This window comes from Juglans regia, chromosome 10 (genome assembly GCF_001411555.2).
Source record: "Juglans regia cultivar Chandler chromosome 10, Walnut 2.0, whole genome shotgun sequence".
In the NCBI taxonomy this organism is placed as follows: Eukaryota; Viridiplantae; Streptophyta; class Magnoliopsida; order Fagales; family Juglandaceae; genus Juglans; species Juglans regia.
In genome coordinates, this window is record NC_049910.1 from 3225975 (window position 1) to 3251091 (window position 25117).

General features: G+C 40.0%; 1 protein-coding gene and 1 long non-coding RNA gene across 2 annotated transcripts; both read left to right on the forward strand.

The window, feature by feature from the left end:
- The first annotated feature begins 633 nt into the window (after nt 1–633).
- LOC108987040 lies at nt 634–3231 on the forward strand. The gene is made up of 3 exons (XR_001995473.2): nt 634–1231; nt 2415–2704; nt 3019–3231. It is a non-coding gene; the product is annotated as an uncharacterized LOC108987040 (long non-coding RNA).
- Nucleotides 3232–16436: 13205 nt separating this feature from the next.
- LOC108987038 lies at nt 16437–20160 on the forward strand. The gene is made up of 5 exons (XM_018959879.2): nt 16437–16894; nt 16975–17019; nt 17123–17410; nt 17534–17712; nt 19400–20160. Exons 1-5 carry the CDS (start codon nt 16696–16698, stop codon nt 19586–19588), a joined length of 900 nt encoding a protein of 299 aa, XP_018815424.1. The 5' UTR covers nt 16437–16695; the 3' UTR covers nt 19589–20160.
- Nucleotides 20161–25117: the final 4957 nt, after the last annotated feature.

Consider the following 25117-nt stretch of genomic DNA (forward strand, 5'->3'; position numbering starts at 1 on the left):
CTAAATATTAAAATATTAATTTCTCTCTAAACAAATATGAAAATATTAATTTATCACTCCAAACAAATACAAATAAATTAAATAAAAAATTATTAATTTAATAATATTTTTTTATTATATAAAAAGTGAATGACTAATCCAAATTGAAAATTGAAATTAAATGAAATAGCTTCTTAAATAAATACAAAAGAAAAAGTCTATTGTGCTTCCTAAAATGTATCGTTCAAATATATCGTTTGATGAATTTTTTTTTAATTTAATAATTAAAAATTGATTTTAAATGTATTAATATAATTTTTTTATTTTTTAAAAAATATTTAAATGTATTAAAAAATATTAAAAAAAAATGATAAAACAAAAAGTTGAAATTATACCGAGCGGTAAGTTGAGCATACTTAGGTCTCGTTTGGATTCGAAAATAAGTTGAGATAAATTATAAATAGTAATAAGATGGATTGTGAATATTAATAAATTTATGAGTTAAAATTGATAAATAATAATGAATAATAGTGAGATAAATTAAGATGAATTATAAATTCAAATCGAGCCTTAATACCAAAAAAAAAAAAAAAAAAAAAAAAAAAAAGAAGGTATGATATTAGTTAAATTTTAAAAATACATTTTGCAAGCGGATGCTCTTAACCACGCGCACCCTTTTCATTGTGTAGAGCTCCGTACAGAGGTGGGTCCCGGGTTCTCCTCCAGTGCTATGTTCTCCTGCGGCGGAGCAATTCGTTCGCCAGAACCCAGTTCGTTTGCAATCGGAGAGGTCTTCGGCTCGATGACAAATTGGCGGTTTTGGTGGATTTGAGTCCCGAGATTTCGGTTCTTGTCTCCGGGTCGGTCAATTTCTTCGCCACATACTCGGTTTCGAGCTCGAAGCTTTTGTTTTTCCCGGTGGGTACTGTTGATGACGATGGTGGTGATGATAAGGGGTTTTCGTGAAATTTAAGCGTGGGGTGATTGAGTGCTCTAAGGCCGTCTTCTCGATTAGAGTCTCGTTCGGGCCTTGATTTTGGGGGAGGAAAACGAGGCTAGGGTCTTCAATCTGTGTTTTTTCACGTGGATTAGGAAGGTCGAGAATTCAAATTTGGATATGACTTCGACCAACCGGAAACTGTGGATGATAAATCAGAAGGTCGATGATCGTAATTGGCGCTGATTATGCCAAGTACAGAGGTGGCCAAAGTGGTGGTGTAGGAGTTTCAAAGGTTACTCGGAATGGATTAGGGTAAGTATGTGAATTGTATATGTTATTTTGAGTTATTCGTATTCCAATCGACAGTGGTTATGGTTAATTTGGAGATAAATTGAATAGCTTTTCTCAAGCGTAGAAGAGTTGTATGTTGTAAATAACTATTTTATTGCGATCACGTAATGTAAGATATGAAGTGTATTACTTATCAGAAATAAAAAGGAAAGGCTATGAAATGGCAAAAATACTGGGATGACTTGATACAGCTTCCAAGATTCTGTTGCATCCTGTTGTAATGTAAATAAGTGACTGTTGTTTGATATCCAAGAATAATTTATAATGAAAATGATATGATTGGTAGGCAGTTGATATTCAATAGTGGGGGACTTCGAAAGTTGATGCTTCAAAGTGTCTTTGTTAGTGTCACATGGGAGCCAGTGGAGTTCCTCTTTTATTTAATTTTTGTAATCGTTTTAAGCCCGTTTGGATTCAGACATGAGATGAGATAGTTTGTAAATGGTGGTGAGATTTTTAGTTGAAATTAGATGAGATGTGATGAGATGAGGTGTTTCATCTCACCTCTGAATCCAAATAGGCTTGTGTCACATGGGTATACTCTGAAATGAATGTTTTTCTAAATTCTCTCTCTTGAGATGTGGAATTGAAATACAACATTCATGGGTATGTTGATTTCATTGCCAGAGAAGAAAAGAAAAGAAAAAATAGGAAGCATGGTTCTCAAGTTAGTTAGTGGTAACTGGGAATTATTTCCTTTTCTATACCTACAGTTGAAAAGTATACTGATATCCGTGGAAAGAAAACTAGCTGGACCTTAGTGACATTATTACCATTATAGTTTCTTCTTACAGCTAATTGAGTGTGGACAAACCTGGCATAAACACTCTACTTGCATTAAATTTATCGAATTTATCTTGGTTATGTTTGTTCTGCTGAAAATGTAATTTTTACTTATTTTTGACGAGGTGCTGTTCTTCTGTTCATACATGAGTTAGATGGTAAATTACCAATTGCTATAACAAAAATCCGGGGTTATCTGTTGTAATTTTCTTACACATATGAAACCTCTAGATGGGTGACTATCTTTTTATATACCTCCATCATGTATGTAGTATGCTGATTATATGATTACATAATTTTGTCTGGTTTCTCTTCCACTGTCTCTCAGTAGTTGCAGCTAATTGTGCATTTTAACTTGCAGTGAAGCAGAATTCCATTTAGATTGAGATAAGAGTCAAGAGTCCACAGAAGGAGGTGCATACTTTGTGCCATTCAGAAGTGATGAAGTTGGATCCTTGACATCCACAAGAATGCTACAGACGTTGGTAAAGGCAATCTCCATTCAGGCATTGTCCCCAAAAAAGTTTGTAATCTTGGACTCGGCTTTTACACCTATTGAATTCTGTTGTTGGATCAGATACATCTTTTCACATGAAGTAGTTGCCCCACATTATAAAAGTGCAAAAGCCGGCTGTTCTTCCTGATGTTTATGTAAGTATGCTTCTCTTGCTCTTTTTTTTTGAAAATTTGCAGTTATTTTCATGTACAACTGCTTCATGAGCAAATGTTGTGACATGGAAATTTCAAGGGAATTTTGATCTGAGAAAGGATTGGGGGGTTGGGGCATGTGTAAACAGGAACTGAGAGAGACAGACAATCTACATGTTAATGGTTTTGATTGTGTGTGAGCAAGCATTGCGTGTGGGGTAATTTTATTTTCAGATCCATGCCTGCTGACCTTCTAAAACCAATTGGTTACTATCTCTGCTCTCTGGAGCTAAACGACTAAGTTCATCGCTTTGCAGGAACCCTAACTGTTTGGATATCTGGTGCGTGTTCTTCTGTGCACATGCTGGCAGCATCTGGCATGGATTCGGCTGCATGATCCTTGCAATTAGGGGTGTTCAACCGGGTATACCCAGCCCGGGACCCGGGTTTCAAATCCGGACTGGGTTCCAGCCCGGATAATGACCCGGTCCGGGTTTTTACAACTCGGAAATCCGGGTTCCGGACTATACTACCCCTTCCCCTAATGTATAAAAGTCCATATTTCAGTTTGAAAACCTATTTTTTTTTAAAATGCCTATACTATATTAAAGACTTTTCAAGAAAAATTCATGTTGAAGAGCATAATTCCCTATATGTAAAAGCCTAAAAGCCTATATTTATTTTATAAAAGTCTATATTTTATGAAAATTTTTTCTAAGTCAAGTTAAAAAGCATAATACTAACATTGTCCAAAATAATAAAAATATATAAAAAATGAAAAACTAAAATGCATGCAATCCACTACATATTACATTATTTGTTATTTATACATTACATTACAAAATACAAAATTACTATATATGAATTATAAAATCATTAGCATGTCTTCCATCAATGATTTAATCTCACACTGAGTAGCAACTTCAAGTGATCTGACTGATTGACAGATCCTACAAAAAACAAAAGTTTTGAATACTTAGAAAATCTATGTAGTCTTTTAATCTCACACCAAAATTGTAATGCCAAAATTGTTGATGAGAACAAAACTCACATTGAGATAAATTCTAATTCTTTTTTTAATGGAGCTGCAAGATAAATTACATTTCTAAGCTATGTTCCTCATAGTTCATAACAAAAAGAATGACAAGTCAACATGTCCCAACACTTCATAGAAACACTAGGTAACAAAAGGAAGACACTCAAATGATAAACCAAAAATGTCAGATCCAAAGCTTTTGGGAAGAAAAATGCTATTACCAAACAATACATTTGATCTCTCAAAACATGCTTAAAAAGGAAATCCAAGTCACCACACTTGGACATGTTTATGCCAAGTAAACAAAGTTTCCCCTTCAAGTTCAAGGTGTTGTTGCATTCCATATCATATAAAGAAAACAATAGAAAGTAAGAACCAGGACATTGAAGTAAAGAAAACCGAATCAGGTTTACCACTAGTTGGAACAAGAAGAAGCTAATGTTAGTTGAAAAATAGTGACAATTCACGGAAGGGAAAATATCACAATTCAGACCCATGACACTGACAACCCCACCCAACTGTTTTTACAAGACTTGTGGGATATAGACCACATCCTTCCCACCCAACAATTTGAGCTATGATGAGGCAATGCAAAATTGAACCAAAAAAGAAAATTAATTAATTACTAAATGTGACAGTATAATAATGGCTCCTGAGTAATGCATATTAGTGAGTAAGGAGGCTCAATACATCACATAAATGACCTTCTCATAAAAGAAGGTATAAAGCAATGAAGTAACAAGGAAATTTTGGAGCTTATTAGAGCATAAAACAATGAGTATCAAGCATAAAGCAAAACAGAAGTTATATGCTCACGATCCAGATCTCACAAACCCAATCTAGATCTTATAAGAAATTTAGGAGAGTCTGTGGTTATGGATATTTTCACTTGTCTCCCTTCTAGGTCTCATAAATCCATATCTAACCCATAAAAACACTACACAAGGATTACTTCATTCAAATATTCACATCAAAATAAATCTAAAATCAACAGAAAGAACAAAAACACAGTCGCAGACAGCAAGCCAAGACCAGAAAAAGTAGCAGATCTAGCAAAAATAGCAGCATATAACAGACCTAAATAAATAAATAAAAACTCCACGTTTAAAAACAAATCCAAAACAGACCCTAATCCTTTCCCACATGCTTACAGATCTAAAAACTGTCAAAAGACACATATTTGGAAGTGTAAAGCATGAGTTTCGGGGATATTTTCAAAAGAAGGAAATACGAATATTTGGTTTGCCAAGAATAACTAACCTAGAGACAATATTTCACAACCCAAATCGAAATAATAGCACCAACACAAAGAGAGAGCATGTGAAATGGAGAAAAACTAACATTGAGTTGTATAAGTCGATGAAGGAGCGAAAAAGTAGAAGACGACGGCCACGAGGAACAGATCTTTGATTGACAGGAGCTAGGGTTTCAACACGAGAGAGAAAGAAAGAGAGAAGAAGACGACGAAGCCACAAGTGAGAAACTCAGAGAGAGAGAGAGAGAGAGAGGGGCTATGCCCAGAAGATGAAGTCCAGAAGGGTTTTGACCCTTTTGATCCTCCGAATTTTTTTTTTTTTTAACTCGGGTACCAGGTTTAAAAATTGGGTTCTGGGTTTTAAATTCGGTACCTAGCCCGGCTATATTCGGGTTTTAAATCCGGGTACTGACCAAGATTAAATTCAGGCCGGAACCCAATTATCAGGGTTTCAAATCGGGCTGGAAAAAAATCTAGCCTAGATGAACAATCTTACTTGCAAGGGCTGGATTTGGATTCTATAGACATAATATTATAGAATTTGCTCTCATTGGATTCTTTTTTCAAACCCAACGACTCAATTTTCATTACTCCATTATTAATGGATCCCAAAAATTAGTCAGCAATAATTTCTTCTTGGCTTCCATATATATCTTAGGTATCATGAGCCGTTGTGGCATCCAGTGGAATGGCTTGCATCTTATATAATTATTTTTGTCGAATTTACTACTTTACTATACAGAGTCATGCCAACCAGTCGATATTCGTCATGGAGATTTGAAATCTAAGAAACAAGTCTTTATGACTGTAATGTTTCAATAGAAGGTCCAAATCACATGACCTATATCTCAAAAGGACTAGTTAATGATATAATTGAAACCATTTACCATCTATTATTATCCTTATCATATGAAGTATCACAATGACAGACTAAAGCCACACCTGCTATACTGCTTCAATGAGCTGCAAGACAACATATCGGCAGTCCAGCCAGTTGGAGAATCATTTTCCTAATATTTCGAAAATTGGGATGTAAAATGTGAATGACTTGAGGGGGTTAGGAAACTGACTGTGGCATCGCAATGAACCTCATGGAAGTGCATTTTCATATTTATGGAGCTCAGAATGAATATTAGCAAATGAGAATTGAGTGGAGATGGAGGGCAAGATGAGACAAATTGTTAGACCCCCACGTCGAGTGGCCTCAAGGAGAGCAGCACAAACCCTAACCATGGTGGGTACTAGCACCGTGGTTAACCCACAACCATGCCTCCACAGCATGCGGGCTAGCGAGGCTAGCAAACACACGGCAGCGCGCGCAGCACAAGCCAGCGCGCACAAGCACGCAGCACAGGCCAGCGCGCGCAGGCGCGCAGCACAGGCCCGCGCGCACATGCGCGCAGCACCAGGCGCCCCAGCGGGCCGCACGCCCAGGCACTCCGCAGTGCGCAGGCCCGTGCGCACACCAGTGGGCCGCAGGGCCCTGCACACGCCCATGCGCCACACAGACCAGCCAGTCCGCGCGCGCGCGCACACGACCAGGCTGACCATGCCGCACACCCGCACAACCTTGGGTCCTCCTGCCGCCCATGCCAGCACGCCCACGCCCATCCTGCAGCACACCAGCGAGGCTAGTGGCACGCCCCATGGCGTGCCATCCAGCGCACGGCTCCAGCCCGTGCCATGCGGAGCAGGTCAGTGGCATGCCATCCAGGCGTGCCATCCAGCGCACGGCTCCAGCCCGTGCCATGCAGCCAACGGCCACGGCACCCCCGTGGGCCATGCCGAACCAACATTTAGCCATGCAGCCAACGCCCAAGCCAACCACATGGGCCATGCCGAACCAACACTTAGCCATGGACCAACCAACCAACATGCAACCACTTAACCCACCTTGGGTCCGTGCATGTCACACCATGGTTTAGTCCATGGCTCCCTTTTAATTGTTTTACTTATTTAGTCCTTTGATTATTTGTTATTTACTTTGAAGGGACCATTTTAGGGTTTCCAAGTTGTAACCTATAAATAGGACCCCTAGTCATTTCATTTCCATCTTTTGGCAAAACTCTAGAGAGAGAACATTGTTTGAGAGATCATCTTCGGTGCATGAGCACTTGGGCAATTTGGGTGCAATCCGTGAATCCCAAATTGATTTATCATTTTATGTAGCTTAATCATTCCTTGTGCAATACGTGAATCAAGGTTTGATTGTTCATTTGATCCTTGTGTCATTTTAGTTCATTCGAGAGCAATAGTATTCTATATATTGTTCTTGGAGTTCCACATTTGTTCTTGAAGTTCTTCATTATTTTTGGTCTCTCAATCCGTGTGAATCATCATTTCGACTATAACAAGTGTTAGTCAACTTTCCATAAGTTGCCCTAACCCTTTTGGTTGTCATAGCCGAATTGCATCACTTGGTAGGTCAATTCCCATTCGGCCAACTATTGCCTTATTGGGACTTGCCTAGCCGCCACCCAACATTCCTTTTGCATCCATCATCATTAGGAAACTTTCCTAAATCCCATACTACCCTATTTCGGCAACCCTAGCCACCACACCTACATCCCATATTGAGCTAACCCTAGCCGCCAACTACCTTCCTAATTTGATAAACCCTAGCCGCCATTACCCTTTTGCCAAGTCGGGAAACCCTACCATACCTCATGCTCGTGCATCACCCATCATCCAACCCTACACTTACATCATCCAATCTTAATATCATTTACCAATTCTAGCCGAAATACATCTTCTCCCATTGACACATTGGTCATCTTGACCTACATTGGACGTGGACCAAGCAAGAGAAGGACTTGGACTCGGTCATCTCAAGGTTACTATTGGCTTAGCAAGGCAAGTGTTTAGGGACTAGACCGGGGTCCCTAACATTTATGGTGCTTTCATTGAGAGGTATCTTGCTTGGTGATTTTTGAGAAGTGCTCACTTCTCCACGAGGTAAACGACGCGTTAACCCAAACTTTGTGAATTTGTTGGGGGAGACCCTCGTTGGATCCCATTATTTGTTGTTTGTGAATTGTTGAACATTGGAGTTTGGGGGTTGAGGTAGAGGACGGAGTAGAGTTCTTGAAGGGATCGACCACCCTTGAAGGTGGAGGATCCAAGGTCGGACAAGAGCTTGTGCAAGAGGGGTTGTCCATCTTTTTAGGTGGCCAACTCAAGGTTGGACTTGAGAGCCCTTCCTATCGCCATTGAAGAGTACAAGTTGCTGTCCGAAACTCCCTCAACCAGAATTTTCAGTCGCAAGTCAGTTTGCAAGTGTTCAAAGAAGCTAGTTTGCAAGCAACATGGCCACAAGCCATCAAGAGACCGAGATGGTGGCGGGTTCCAATCGGGAACGTATAGAGAGACTTGAAGATCACAACACAAGAGTATTAGACATTTTGAGTGATGTCAATACTACAATGGCCGAGCTTAGAATGGCCATGAATGCCACCAACCGAGAAAGTGAGGAACATCGAAGGGCCACGGAGGCTTTGAGAAGGGAGACTCACGAGAACATCGAAAGAATCGAGAGGAGGATTGTGGAAGGCCAAGCTTCCCGACAAGAGGTGGATGGACAAAGGCATGATGCCTTTGTGGAAGGAGTGGAAACAAGCATATCCGGATCCGTGCGTGAGCCTAGACATGAACCCCCAAGAGAAGGGTATAGAAGAGGGGGAAGAGTGGAAAATGACCACATAGCCGTGGAGAGATGGGTTCGAAATGATACCCACCACTCAAGGAGCCCGAGTATAGTAAGGGAAACTCAAGACGTGAGATATGAGGTCCCAAGACATGAAGAACAAAATGAGGCCGAGTATGACTTAGGCCATGGAGGGCGTAATGGACATGATGATCATGGCCATAGGAGACGTCACAACCGTGAACGAGAAAGGGGCCATAGAGATGAAAGACATGAAGAAGACCACTACGACCATAGAGTTGGAAACCGGGCACATGACCGGGGACCAAGGAGACCAAAGGTGGATTTCCCCAAGTTCAATGGGGGGGATCCATATGAGTGGTTGGACAAAGTGGACCACTATTTCCGTGTCTATGAAGTACCAAGAGATGAGAGGGTGTCGACAGCATGTTTTCATCTTGAAGGGAGAGCAAGCAAGTGGTGGCGTTGGCTACGCGACCAATATGACCAAGAAAGGAGACGACTTGGGTGGACGGCCTTTGAAAAAGAGTTCTTGATGCAATTTGGGCCATCACCAATTGTCAATCACCATGGACAATTGGCCAAGTTGAAACAAGAAGGAAAGGTGCACCATTACATAGATGAGTTTCGGCAACTCCAAACTATGGTGAGGGGTTGGACCGAAGAAGCCTTGATTGGAACTTTTGTAGACGGTTTGAAGCCTTGGCTTGCCAAGGAAATAAAATTGAAGCAACCCACAAGATTACAAGAGGTAATGCGAATGGCCGAAGTGTTGGAAGAAAGCACCCATATGGAGAAACGCCATTCCAAGGAAGTGGGGAGCAAATTTTCTAAACCTTTGCAAACCAAAACTCCTTGGAAAGGAAAAGAAGTGGAAGGGGGTAGTTCCAAACCAAAGCCTTATGAAATTAAAAAGTTGTCAAGGGAGGAAGTCCAAGAAAGAATAAAAAAGGGCCTTTGTTTCAAATGTGGAGAGAAATGGAGCAAGGAACATGCATGTAGATCGGGTAAAGCTTACTTGATGATTGAAGAAGAGGAGGATGAAGAGTCCTCACAAGATGAATCCGAGCAAGAAGAGAATGAAACCAAGGAGGAAGAAGAAGAAGCCGAGCTATCACTCAATGCTATGTCCGGAATCCAAAGACCCACTTCCATGAGAGTTATGGCATGGATTGGGAAATTTGAAGTCACCTTGTTGGTGGATAGTGGCTCAACGCATAACTTCATCAACGCCAACATAGTCACCAAAGTTGGGTTGAAACCGAGCACCATTGAGCCTTTTGATGTTAAAGTGGCTAATGGGGACAAGTTGAGGTGTGAGGGCCTTGTGAAAGAGGTTAAGATGAATGTTCAAGGAGTTAGAATCATGGCGGACTTGCACATTTTGTCACTAGTGGGACTTGATGTAGTTTTGGGTAATGCATGGCTCAAAGGCATTGGCAAAGTTGTTAATGACTATGAGAAGATGACTATGGAATTTCGGATTGGGTCCAAAAAGAAGTTATGGACAGCTTTGACCTCCAAGGAGGTGAGGTCTTGTGAGGCCTTGATGTTTGAAAAATTATGTAAAGGTGGAGCTAGTTGCTTTGCCATTATTCTAGCAAAGCAAGAGACACTTTTGAAGATTGAGAAAAATGAAGACGGGAGCAAGAGGGATGACATGTCATTGCTGCCCGTGGAGGTCCAAGAAGTTTTGAAGGACCACAAGGGAGTTCTAGAGGTGCCAACTACCTTGCCACCTTCTAGAGTCTTTGATCACTCCATTGCCTTGGAGAATGAGGGCAAACCGGTGAATGTTCCCCCATACCGGTATGCTTATTTCCAAAAAGAAGAGATAGAAAGGCAAGTGGAAGAAATGTTGAAAGGAGGCTTGATAAGGCCTAGCAATAGTCCTTTTTCCTCACCGGTCTTATTGGTAAGGAAGAAGGATGGTACTTGGAGATTTTGCACGGATTATAGGGCTTTGAACGAGGCCACCATCAAGGATAGGTTCCCCATACCTACCGTTGATGAGATGTTAGATGAGTTGCACGGGGCTAGCATCTTTTCTAAACTTGACTTGAGGGCGGGATACCACCAAATCCGTATGAAAGAAAGAGATGTGCACAAGACGGCCTTTAGAACGCATAATGGGCACTATGAATACCTTGTGATGCCGTTTGGATTGTGTAATGCACCTTCCACATTCCAAGCCGCCATGAATACCATTTTCAAGCCCTTATTGAGGAAGTTTGTTTTGGTTTTCTTTGATGATATCTTGGTATACTCCAAGAACATTGAAGACCACAAGTCCCAATTGAAGATAGTGATGAAAATTCTTGAGGAGCATCATTTTTTCATCAAAGCATCCAAATGTGCTTTCATGGAAAAGGAGCTCGAATATTTGGGGCATTTCATTTCGGGTGAAGGGGTCAAGGTGGACCAAAGGAAGATAGAAGCCATGGTTGATTGGCCATTACCCAATGATGTCTCGGCCTTGAGAGGATTTTTGGGACTAACCGGCTACTATAGGCGGTTTGTGAAGAACTATGGGCTTATTGCTAAGCCACTCACTTCCTTGTTGAAGAAGGATAATTTTGCATGGAACCAAGGGGCAAGGAATGCTTTTGAGGAATTGAAGAGAGCCATGACCACTACTCCCGTATTAGCCCTACCTAATTTTGAGAAGGTCTTTGAGGTTTACACCGATGCAAGTGGGGATGGAATAGGGGCTGTTTTGGTCCAAGAGAAGAGGCCAATAGCTTTTATCTCCAAAGCCCTTGGACCTATGAAGAAAGCGTGGAGCACTTATGCAAGAGAGATGCTTGCGGTTGTTCATGCCGTGAAGGTATGGAGGCCATATTTATTGGGGAGGAAGTTCACTATAGTCACGGACCAACAAGCTTTGAGACACTTGTTGCAACAAAAAATAGTAACCCCGGAACAACAAAAGTTTCTTGTCAAGTTGTTGGGATTTGAGTATGACATTGTATACCAACCCGGAAAAGAGAACAAAGTTGCGGATGCACTTAGTAGAAAAGAAGGGAGCTCAACATTATGGCAAGTATATGAAGAGAATGATGATAGTTTGATGGCCTTGAGTGGGGCCGAATGGAGGATATGGGACAAGATCCGTGAGGCAACCAAGCTTGATGCGAGGGCCATTGAGATTGTAGAGCTTTTAGAAGCTCAAGGTGATGGGGTAATCGGCTTCAAGTTGAAAGATGACCTAATCTACTACAAGAACTATGTGTATGTCCCTAATGTACCGAATTTGAGAAGGGAGGTTCTTGATCACTTCCACAATAGTAAAGAGGGAGGTCACTCCGGGTGGTTGAGAACCTACATAAGAATTAAGCATTTTTTCTATTGGGAAGGATTGAAGAAAGCCGTGAAGACACTTGTGGCCGAGTGTGATGTATGCCAAAAGTCTAAGTATGAGACAAGGCCACCAACCGGTTTGTTGCAACCCTTGCCTATTCCAAACTTAATTTGGGAGGATTTGAGTATGGATTTCATCGAAGGGTTACCTAGTAGTGGCGGGTTTGAGGTAATTTTTGTGGTGGTTGATAGGCTAAGCAAGTATAGCCATTTTATTTCTCTTACCCACCCATATTCGGCCAAGAGTGTGGCCAAAGCCTTTATTGATCACGTGGTGAAGCTCCATGGGTTTCCCAAGAGTATTATCTCGGATAGAGATAGGGTCTTCATGAGTTCCTTTTGGAAGGAATTATTTGAGCTACAAGGTAGCAAGTTGAAGGCAAGTTCATCTTACCACCCACAAACCGATGGGCAAACGGAGGTTGTCAATAGAACACTTGAGCAATATTTAAGGTGTTTTTGCCATGAGGAACAAAAAAAGTGGGGTGAGTACTTGTCTTGGGCCGAATATTGGTACAATACTTCTTTCCACGCATCCATCCAAAGAAGTCCTTTTGAGGTTGTTTATGGGAGGGCACCACCTATGTTGGTAAATTATGAAAAGGGCACGGCCAAGAATGAAGAAGTCGAAAAGGAGTTGGTAACTAGGGATGAGATCCTAGTGAAGGTGAAGAAGGAGCTTGCCAAGGCTCAACAAAGAATGAGGAAGTATTACGATGAGGGTAGAAGAATGGTTTCCTTTGAAGTAGGGGACTATGTGTATTTGAAGCTTCAACCTTTTGGCCAAAGAACATTGAGGAAAAAGCTTAATTTGAAGTTGGCCAAGAAGTACTATGGGCCTTTCAAGGTACTTGAGAGGTTGGGAGAGGTAGCTTATAGATTGGAGCTTCCTCCAAGTTCCAAACTTCATCCGGTGTTCCATGTAACCGTGTTAAAAAAGAGAATTGGGGACCCGAGCCTCATTGTGGATGAGCTACCTAGGTTTGATGATGAAGGCCGAATGCTTTTACAACCAAGGGAAGCTCTCAACTATAGGGTGGTTTCAAGAGGGACCATGAGAAAAAGTGTGTGGCAAGTCTTGATAAGGTGGGGTAAAGCTCCAAAGGAAGAAGCTACTTGGGAGGACTACGATGACATAAGGGCAAGGTTTCCTCAATTTATCCTTGAGGGCAAGGATATACTTAAAGAGAGGGGGATTGTTAGACCCCCACGTCGAGTGGCCTCAAGGGGAGCAGCACAAACCCTAACCATGGTGGGTACTAGCACCGTGGTTAACCCACAACCATGCCTTCACAGCATGCGGGCTAGCGAGGCTAGCAAACACACGGCAGCGCGCGCAGCACAAGCCAGCGCGCACAAGCACGCAGCACAGGCCAGCGCGCGCAGGCGCGCAGCACAGGCCCGCGCGCACATGCGCGCAGCACCAGGCGCCCCAGCGGGCCGCACGCCCAGGCACTTCGCAGTGCGCAGGCCCGTGCGCACACCAGTGGGCCGCAGGGCCCTGCACACGCCCATGCGCCACACAGACCAGCCAGTCCGCGCGCGCGCGCACACGACCAGGCTGACCATGCCGCGCACCCGCACAGCCTTGGTTCCTCCTGTCGCACGCCAGCACGCCCATGCCAGCACGCCCACGCCCATCCTGCAGCGCACCAGCGAGGCTAGTGGCACGCCCCATGGCGTGCCATCCAGCGCACGGCTCCAGCCCGTGCCATGCGGAGCAGGTCAGTGGCATGCCATCCAGGCGTGCCATCCAGCGCACGGCTCCAGCCCGTGCCATGCAGCCAACGCCCAAGCCAACCACATGGGCCATGCCGAACCAACACTTAGCCATGGACCAACCAACCAACATGCAACCACTTAACCCACCTTGGGTCCGTGCATGTCACACCATGGTTTAGTCCATGGCTCCCTTTTAATTGTTTTACTTATTTAGTCCTTTGATTATTTGTTATTTACTTTGAAGGGACCATTTTAGGGTTTCCAAGTTGTAACCTATAAATAGGACCCCTAGTCATTTCATTTCCATCTTTTGGCAAAAACTCTAGAGAGAGAACATTGTTTGAGAGATCATCTTCGGTGCATGAGCACTTGGGCAATTTGGGTGCAATCCGTGAATCCCAAATTGATTTATCATTTTATGTAGCTTAATCATTCCTTGTGCAATACGTGAATCAAGGTTTGATTGTTCATTTGATCCTTGTGTCATTTTAGTTCATTCGAGAGCAATAGTATTCTATATATTGTTCTTGGAGTTCCACATTTGTTCTTGAAGTTCTTCATTATTTTTGGTCTCTCAATCCGTGTGAATCATCATTTCGACTATAACAAGTGTTAGTCAACTTTCCATAAGTTGCCCTAACCCTTTTGGTTGTCATAGCCGAATTGCATCACTTGGTAGGTCAATTCCCATTCGGCCAACTATTGCCTTATTGGGACTTGCCTAGCCGCCACCCAACATTCCTTTTGCATCCATCATCATTAGGAAACTTTCCTAAATCCCATACTACCCTATTTCGGCAACCCTAGCCACCACACCTACATCCCATATTGAGCTAACCCTAGCCGCCAACTACCTTCCTAATTTGATAAACCCTAGCCGCCATTACCCTTTTGCCAAGTCGGGAAACCCTACCATACCTCATGCTCGTGCATCACCCATCATCCAACCCTACACTTACATCATCCAATCTTAATATCATTTACCAATTCTAGCCGAAATACATCTTCTCCCATTGACACATTGGTCATCTTGACCTACATTGGACGTGGACCAAGCAAGAGAAGGACTTGGACTCGGTCATCTCAAGGTTACTATTGGCTTAGCAAGGCAAGTGTTTAGGGACTAGACCGGGGTCCCTAACAACAAATACCTAGGAAGGTAGGGATAAAATCTATGAATAAAATCTCTCTCAATGAAAGGAAAAGAAAAACAGAGAGAGGAAAAAACTATTAGAGATTATGAAGCAGATGGACCCAAGCCGACCCCCCTACAGAACCTGCCCCTTTCATGAAACGTACCTTGCATACGCATGAGACAGAGTGTCGGCCATGATGATCCCTAGCTGGGCCACCCATGCTGCTACTCCACATAATTTGAAGGAGGACCTCCACCTCCACCTCCATCCTCAAGGACCTCAACTCAGTTTTGACAGAGATGATGACACGCACATGCAAAGCTCCAAAAAGCCCTCCAAAGCACCCACACAGTACACGGACAGACAGTGAGTCCCCCACCTCCTCTACTCCCTAATTTCTTTCCTCAAATTACCATCCACTCTTTTTTTTTTTTTTCCTGTTTCCAGCCCACACTGAAAATAACCTAATTGAATATCTACCTAAATGAACTTGTCTCATATCCTATCCTGAAACAGTGGCAATCAGAAGATCTTATTAGTTTTGCCACGTGTCAACATCTAAGTGTCTCCCGGAGATGATGAGGTCATATGAGGGAAGTGAGCTGCAAACTTCCTGAATTCAAAAATATTCAAAAAGATTTCTAGTGGTGTCCAAGATTTCGTGGGGTTGTTAACTTCAAAACTTGTACGAGCTGTCTTGAGGGAACCTATCTTTGTCGGGACTAAAGTCTGTTGGCTTTGGCCTCAGTCTGTTGCAAACTTGAACATTTTGCAGCAAAAAGATTGTTCTTTTTAGAAAGTGATTTTTCTTGGTCATTAAATCCTGCAACAATCCTGAAGTTCTTTCAATCTTTCCGAAGCAACTGGCCGGTGTTTTAAAAGCAGCACATGCATTACTTTGTAGCCACTACGGTGTTTTCTTTCTTGTTTATTATTTTCCCAGTGGAAAAGATTTTCCGTTTTAGAGAATCAGACATTGTATGCAATATGATTGTTAAGGGTGCGATTACTCTTTGGTTGCAGGAGGTCGAGAATGTGCATCGGTGAAACACGTACTCATCATCTAAACATTTTTATCTGTCGATTTCATTACGTTGTCCATAAAATGCACAATCACATTCCCCACCTATAATAGCTAGTCCGTTAAAGGAGCTTCCTAATAAGGAAAAAAATATTATTGCACCAACATCCAACGATTCCAACCCACAAAGTTGGATGGACTATTGCAAATACATATTTAATGCAACGTATGTGTTGTTACTCTATTGTTGGCTCTTTGTTCAGCAGTCCTAACAAGAAAATTTGTGACATTCTGATGTGTGAGCCCTTTTTCTGAGCAATGCTGCAGAGAAAATGGTGACCCACAAATTGAATGGTCATTTATTAACCAATCCGTAGGCCAATCACGCAAAATTTCACAAAACCTCTCGCTTTCACTTTTATGCAGAGAGAGAGTGGATGACCCTGCAACAAGACACATCAGAAAATGACCCTAGTTCCTCAAGATGCATGTGGCATGCCACTTTGTCGCGATCAAGTCACGAGTGAATCCGGATAATGAACATTTTGAATATGTAGTAGTATCAGTAACAAAGATGTTTCCTTTGAAAATTAATGAAGTATAAACTATCTACCCTGATCAGAAAGCTTGCCTAAACCACACACAACCTTTACAGACTTACAGTTATTTGAGGCATCTTTTGGTAATGTTGCAAACAGTGACTATAAAAGTACACACTTGTGAAACTAGTCGAACTGAGTATAGCTGGAGCATGTAAGAGCCTTCCAGTCCAGTCATAGCTCACTTTCTTGGCCTCCACCATGGAACAGTTCCATCGAAGAGATGAATCAGAATTCAGTTTAAGAGAATGGGACCTCAAAGCCCGTATCAGTCGCGAAAACACAAATTCCAGAAGGTTTTCGGCGTCAAACATCAGAAGCTTTAGAGAAGATACAAGGTCTTTCAGATCAAACATAACTATTTCAAGCACTGCTTCTTCACCTGGCTACTCCTTAAAAGGTACGTACCGCGCTCTTCTTTCACGCAGCATTTGGTTTTCATTCACCGTTTCTCTGAAATCCTCCCTTTTGTTTTCGAAGATGAAATCGACCCTTCAACATATTCATTTACCACTGCTCTTAAAGGTACGCATTGAACCAATCGCGATTATCATGCGGTATATCTTTCTTCTTGTTGTTTTACTACTTTCTCTTAGCTTTTGATATATATGGTAAGGCATTTATGCAGCATTGCAGGCAAGGTCAGGCTATTATTGTTGGGAATGCTTATCGCCAGAAGGGTTTGCTTTGAACTCCAAGTGGAATGAAGCAGAAAAATATATATGCAACCCACTGTCCGGCGAGGTTCCAGTGGAGTGTTTGTCTGCTAAAACACTAAGTGGAAGATCATTTCGTAACTTAACAAATAGAATTACCATGTCTGCACCTCTAATGTACTCTTCCCATTCGCGACAACTCCAAACTAAGCCTACAACTTCTGTGCACGAAGGCTTGGTACTCCAATTGCCAATTCCAGGTTCGAACACTTTGCCTCGTAGTTGCATTGTAATGTGCGCGCCCTGAATAGATTTTTTTGAGTTGAATGAGAATTATAAAACTTTTACTCTCTCTGTCTGTCTGTCTCTCTCTCTCTCTCTAGAAAATAAAGCAGAGGGTATGACTAGAGATGTGGGGACTCAAAGCACACTGCCTGATCTTAGCTCAAGCAGTCCAAGCCCTGCTTCGACCCCTTCCATTATAGAGAGAGCAATGAACCGATATGGACTAGAAGATGCAGATTCACCTCATTCAAATGCAAAAATTAAAACCAAAGGAGAGGTATGTTGTTGTAGATTTTTCATTTGAATTTTTAACAAATTAGAATTTAATTATGTTATCCTAGAATATAGATCTTTTCTTTTGTGGAGGATGAGCCGGGGCTGGGAAGTTTTGGGTCCACTATTTTCTCGACAACCAAACTTGTCAGTAGGGACAATGAAAGTGATAATATAGGATGCTTACTCTCCACTAGCATGAAAATAACTGAAGTAAACAGCCCAGGAAAGATAGTTTCATTGTCCCATTTCATAGTTAGCAGATTTATGGTTTATGTAGTTAAAGAATTCGAACTAAATCTCTGATGTACAATTCTCGTCCTTTCTTCAACATAGGTTTTCATGATCATGACAAATTATTTAGCCTAATGTTAGACCCCTTTTTGGGTTTAAATCTCTGGCTATCAGCCTAATGTCAGTCATTCTTTGGTCTTGTGTTCAAATATTTTGCACCCCCCCCTCCCCGGTCTTTGGTCTTATTTTCAAAAAGTTACTGTGCTTTTTGAAAGATGGGACAATCGAATCAGAATTTCCTGGTAGGTGTCGTATATTTATACTGTACCCTTACAAGGTGGGGGGGCTACTAGAATATATGCAAGTCCTTTGCTTTTGACGTACATGCATACGTCTCCCCAATTTGGCCCCTTCAAGTTTCTCCTACAAGTATAGCCTGCTTTCCAGCCATACAGTCCTGTTTGTCTATGTGACTATGTCTTTGTTGAACATTTGTCTGGCAATCTAGCTTTTCTTCAGAAGCCAAAAAGGAGGATGACCCGTCTAGGTACTACTTTTTCTTTGGTTTTTTTTTTTTTTTTGGGGGGGGGGGGTGTCGGGGGAGAAGGAAAAGGACCTAATACATTATCAGTTTGGAAAGAGGTAAAAGAATTTCCATTTAAATTTACTTTTACATGGACATCTCTTTGAACCCTGTTCTTGTCCTATCCGTTTGTATTTGTTTTATGTGAGCCAGAGGAGATTCTTGAATACAAATGAATTAGATTTTGGGTTACTTTATTTATATCAAGTATTTTGGGTCTCTCAATGAGGATGCCATACCACTGCTTTAGTTCCTTTCTTCTTTTTGGAAAAGTAGTCGAGCGTTTCAGGACTGGGCATCAAAAAATGATTGTACCGCACCAAGACCATTTGAGCTGTCATGGAGTCTGCATTCACAACAGAATTAGGCCTCAACACTGATTAAGAAAACTTGCAGTAGTATTGATGTCTTAAAAGTGATATAAAAACACAACTACTTGCACAACTTTAACACATTAATCTAATAAAAGTTCATTTTTTTTAGTCTACTTGAATTTCGTTTTCGTTTGAATTCAAATGAAATAATATTTTATTAGAGAGTTGCGCAATAGTTCATATCATCGCGTTACCCACGCCATGATATGAGACAGGAGTGGTCCCTGACATTAACCTAACCTAAATCCAACTGTTATATTGCAACTCCATTTCTACCATCTACCATGTAATTGAAAGCCTAGTTCCAATAGATTCGATCATGGTACTTTTACCTTGGCTTACCAAAGCCACAACACAGAGTAATGAATTTTTGTGGAAAGCTCATATGTTAGTAAATATATTTCCTAATTTACCCGAGTATATGAGAATGAGACCATTTATAGAGTTCAGAAACTTACAATCAAATATGTCATATGATGTGAGTGTACATGGGGATGCAGGTTGAAGTGAAAGAAACAAGAGACACAGAAGAAACAAAAAGAGAAAAGGAAAAGGAAGAGAGAAAAGAGAAAGATGGGGAAATGTCCAGGCAAGGTGGATGCTTGTCGTGGATGAGAAAGAAAAGGCAGAGAGGTAAACAGAAACCAAGAATTTACAATATCTTTCTAACTCATCTCAAAGGGTGCTAAAGAAACAGTTGGAAAAAAGGAAAATTGGGTAAAGAATATCATTGGAGGCTGGGGAGATTCTCTTCCCTCTGTCTGTCTGTCTGTCTGTCTGTCTTTCTGTCTCTCTCTCTCTCTATTATTCAGGGAGGGTAGCAGGGTCAGTGAGTGTGACTGAGAGGAGAAAAATGATCACTCAAGGAAGGGATTGGGTCTCTGGTGATTGTTTTCCTTCTGGGCTTTTTGTGTTGCTGTTAATGGTGCTTAGCTTAATGCTATATTTTGTTTCTGTCACGGTTTAAGATTGGCTGATAGCTTGGGATTCACGTGCATGCTGTTGTTTCTGCCTTCAGAATGGAATGGCTCTCTCTTGCTATCTCTCTCTCTCTCTCTCTCTCTCTGATCTGTGACGCACACACTGGTATAGAGACAAATGTCACAGATTTTATATTTTGCTGATTTATCCAGGAATGTCTGTAGTACCACACGTTTCAAAGGCATGATTAGGAGGGAAGCAAGTTATTCCTGAGCAGTTTGAATTCGACTTACAAACTTGGATATTTAACCAAAAAAAGAAAAAAAAAATATTGACTTGATAGCTATTGAAGAACCCACCAATCAAGGATCTCCAATGGAATTTACAAAAAGAGAGAAACTTCAAACACGATCTGTGATAAATCTTTATTTACACCCTCCAATAAGATAGAAACGCGTAAGTTGTCCGTGGAGTTTAAGATAGAATCGGTCATCGCTGATGCAGGTCTCTCTCCCTCTCTCTCTCCTCAAATCCCTGGACTGATTATGTTATTTACATTTTACACACTCCAATAATCAGTCCAATTTTACCGTAAATACCGCATACAGCTTACGAATCTCCCTTTTATTGGAGTGTGTAAATAGGGACTTGTCACCACCTCCAAGTTTCTCTCTCTCGTACAAAATATTAGGACTGATTATCGATGGTCTCTACTGTTTGAATCGTTCATTCTGTTTTAGAGTCGGTTTGAATTAAGAGAAGAGTTGAGATGTCATTACTATTCACAAATTTCAATTTATAAATCTCACTATTATTATAAACCATATCAGCCCATTTCATCTCATCTCTCAATACAAACGGAACTTAATGTTTGAATCTTGTTCTTTTCATGTATGATGATTTTGGTCCTTAAAAAAAGCCAAAAAAAAAAAAACTTTTTCACTCTTTCTTCAGTTGCAAAATTAGTCAATGGAAAATGATACTTATAAGTCATTTGACAACCCGTTTTAACAACCACGAATAAAAGTGAATTTTTTTTTTTTTCATTTCCTTGCAAATTTTCATATTTTCTTTGAATGAAAATGGCTTTTTTATTGAATGAAAATGGCCTTTTTATTGACATTTGCCAGATATTATTGGAAAAAAAATGAAAGAAAAGTATTTTTATTAGTGCTTGTCAAATGGAAAGCAAAGTATATATATAGCATGATTGTTAAATGAGATGCCAAGCAACATGTCCCTGATCAATAATTTTGAATAGGGGTGCTACCTGCCCCCTACTTCCCCGCCCCCGCATGGGCGGGGATGGGAAATTTTTCCCCGTATCCCCTACTCCACCCCCGTCCATGCTGGAGTGGGGTACCCCATCCGCTTGCCGGGGGTGGGGGTGGACTCCAATACTAAACCTTTGGCCCAACTCAATTATATAGGCCCTAAATGACCCATCATCTATTTTTAGGCCCAGAATCCGTTTTGGGCCACTTTGGGCCCATAATTTAACTAAGAAAAATAAATATATTTAAAAATTGAATATATATATATATAGAACTATTAACTATATACTAAGTTTCAATTATTAACTAAGTAAGTAATAGTCATCACTAAGACACTAAACTATTACAATTATACAAATTAAGAAAACTAATAAACTATTACAATATTACAAACTCCTCTAAAAATATTAAACATTACAAATTGTACTATTAACTATTGTAGTAACATTACACTTAATTGTAAATTAACAAAATCATAACTTTTCAATTTGATCAATTTGGGATGGCGTTGTGGCGATAAGTTCACTGAGTAGTGAGTTGTGTCGACTGCTGTGAGACTGAAAATCAAGATCATAAAAGTTAATAAGTTATAAAACCTAAAATATTAATAAGTTAAAAATAAAACAAATTAAAATTATAAAGTTATAAAATGAAACAAAAATTAAAAAAATTAAAATACAAAAGATTAAAAGTACTAACCAAGATGAGATTGGGCCATTGGAATTTGAGATGAAGATGAGGCAGATGAGCATAGATCGGTCATTAGGATTCGGCATAGGTAATGATTTTAATATTGGATTTTTTTACATTACTCTTCTAAGTGCACATTTAATTGTGAGGTGCAATGTTTCTTATAGTGGCATCCATAAATTTTCTCATAATTGGTTACACTTGGCTTGGGAGTTATTGGGGTCACCACCCTCTAGTTTTGTGAAATGAGGCAAAACTATGGAAGCAGGTTTCTTGTTGGGCTTGGGGGCAAGGCAAGGTGCCGTAGGAGTAGGTGGTGGGCTAGGGGTAAAAGTAGAAGTAGGAGTAGGGGTAGGGGTATGTGTAGGGGTAGGGGTACCCTGGGCATAGAAAGGAGAACTTGCACTATAATCTAGTGGCATATCCATGAACTCAAGCAAACAATAAATCTAAAATTATAGCAAATATAGCAACATGACAAACAATTAACATCCAAGCATTAACATATATATTGGAAGTTGGAAGATCAAACATCAATGATCAAACATAAAAAAATGAAACACTCAAATTACAAACATTAAACATAAAAAAAAAAATTACCCAAATTAAAAACATCAAACATAAAAAAATTAAATACCCAAATTAAAAATATCAAATATGGTAAAAATTTCAAATTTCTTGTTTGGAAATAGAAGGGCTGGTTTGATGATGAGAAAATGGTTTAGATTCAAAATATATATAATTTAGGGTATTTCAAAACCCTAAATTAATTTAGGTGTGGCAGTCACTTGAATGCCCCCAAGCATAAGCACAGTTGCACAGTACAAGTTATCCCTTCATGGGGTTCTCATAGTTTAGCATACATTGAAATTATTTCCAAACTCATTCAAAATTATTTCTTGTCTATTCAATATACATCCTGGAAGAGACGCTTAGCATGTGCATAGGGTACATTAAAATTAAGACACACACACACACACACAAGTATAAGACATTTCATACAATTAATTAATTAAATTAAATACCTAAATTATTTCAATTCACCCTAAAATAACTTAGGGGTTTCAAAGAATCCGAAACCCTAAATTAATTTAAGGATTTCAATCTTTGAAACTCCTAAATTATTTTAGTGTATTTCGAAAAAAATGAAAAAATAAACCATAGACAAATTCACACATGACTACACAGTACACATCGTTCATCAATTATTCAAAGTTCAAACCACATGCACAATCAAGTCTCCACAACACACAATTCACAAAATCTCATCATCCATCTCCGATTAAACATCATCCTTCCACCAATCTCCATTCCACAAAATATAAATCACAAAAAATTAAAGTAGATTTAGGGTTTCTTACTACTTATCAAAAAAAAAAAGATTTAGGGTTTCTTACCTTCGACGACAGAGATGAAGACGAAATCACGGAAGGCTACGGAGACAGTGACGGCTACAATGACGGTGAAGGCGATGGAGATGCATATTGTAGAAGGTAGTGGAGAGAGAGAGAGAGAGAGAGAGAGAGAGAGAGAGAGATTTGAGTTGGGTAGGGTAAGCTCGTGGGGGGATCTAAACAAATAACGAAACGATGCCCTTTTTCCATTGACGAAACGGCGTCGTTTCGTTATTGGTAAGTAAAAAAACCCAAACATGAAACGATTTAATTTCATGCCTAGATTATTTATATATATACTTATATATATATATATATATTATATGATTATATGTATATATAAACGGGGCGGGGCGGGTCACCCTATCCCGCCCTTGGTCGGATGGGACAAGGCCACCCACTCACCCCTAGTTTTGAATTAAAATTTGAGAGTTAAAAAAATAATTTTAACAGTTTAAGAGCTGTTTTAAAAGGGAAAAAGATTCATTTGATTTTTTATTTTAGAATAAGTTACAATTGATCTGTACATGTATTGATGATTTTTATTCAAGATTTATATGAAAGTGTAGACAAATCGGGAGAACTGGAAATAGATTTCATAATCTATTCCCTTTGATGGTATAGCTTCTCATATAAATACATACGAATATATACATTGAGCTATTTTATTTTCAAGTCAATATTAAGAGCACACCATCCATATCATTTAAATAGATAGATTTAATTTGTGAGACTCAAGTCGCTAATTTCAAGGGTTTTTTGTTAATTACCCCTCTTCCTTTATTTTCAGCATTAAATATAGAAAACAATTAGAAGATAAGTTTTCCCTTTATAATGTAATATATATATATATATATATATATATATATATATATAATTGTAAGTACAAAAAAAAAAATATTGTTGTTTTTAACGAAAATCAAATCAAGAATAAGAAAATTAATCACTATTACACGATGTAGCAAATAGAGAACATGGCAGGATCTGTTTAGGAATAGGAAGAAAAGAGCTTGGAGCCATCATTAGAATTCAAAATCTAAGATTATTAGAAGATTGGCGCATCCATCAAATAGTCTAAAACCGACGCAGTGAGCAGCCTCCAAAAATCAATGGTGCAGTGGGCAGCCATAATTATGTGTCAAAATAGGCATTTTGCTATGCTAGCCAATATGTTTAATGCTAAACTGCATCACACCCAAGATCAAAGGTGGCCATGGATGGCTTGTGCTAGTCTAGGTACCACTGCTGTTCCTACCCTCTTCATCGTAAGTAACTCTCATTACAGTGGAGAAAAGGTGACTTCGCGAGTCTATCGCCTCAGCTGGGCAGTTCTACGGATAACCAAGCTCTACCGATGGAACTGACCGATTACCATAAATTGCTTTTTTTTTTTTTAAACATTAAGAAATATCTCTTTCTTAATGTTTAAGAAAAAATAATAATATAATACATTTCTTAATATTTAAAAAAAACGAAAAAATAAAAATGCACCCATCGGTGCAAATGCTCGGGAGACCATCGATCTACCTAGTATTTCTCTTCTTCATTATACCCACTAAATTCTAACTATTATGCCTAAATAGAATTGCTAGTGTATTCAGAAATTTGTTTTTTCTAATTTTTTTTTCAACATTTTTGAACATCTTTAATCATTAGAATCTCTCTCTCTCTCTCTAGTTATTCTTGTTAAGAAAATTAAAAAAAGCAATGTTATGATGCTGACGCTTCAACGACCCTATACAGCAAAATCCTTCTCGATAAAAGAAGATAAAGGCAATGCCTCAGGCAACGGAAGGGAAGGTAATCGCACTAACGCCACTAGAAAGAGAATACTGTCATATCCTTGTGGCTTTGGATTCAGTTCAATTCCACCACCAACTTTAGCTTCAGCTGTACTGAAATTTTATATTAATTGTTTTCTTGTTTTGTGGTTTATGCA

Bases quoted from the DNA above. Each gene is read 5' to 3' on its own strand.
- LOC108987038 (XM_018959879.2), top strand. From the start codon at position 16,696: ATGGAACAGTTCCATCGAAGAGATGAATCAGAATTCAGTTTAAGAGAA. The intron at 16,895-16,974 runs GTACGTACCGCG...TTGTTTTCGAAG, and splicing joins ACCTGGCTACTCCTTAAAAG to ATGAAATCGACCCTTCAACA. The intron at 17,411-17,533 runs GTTCGAACACTT...CTCTCTCTCTAG, and splicing joins ACTCCAATTGCCAATTCCAG to AAAATAAAGCAGAGGGTATG.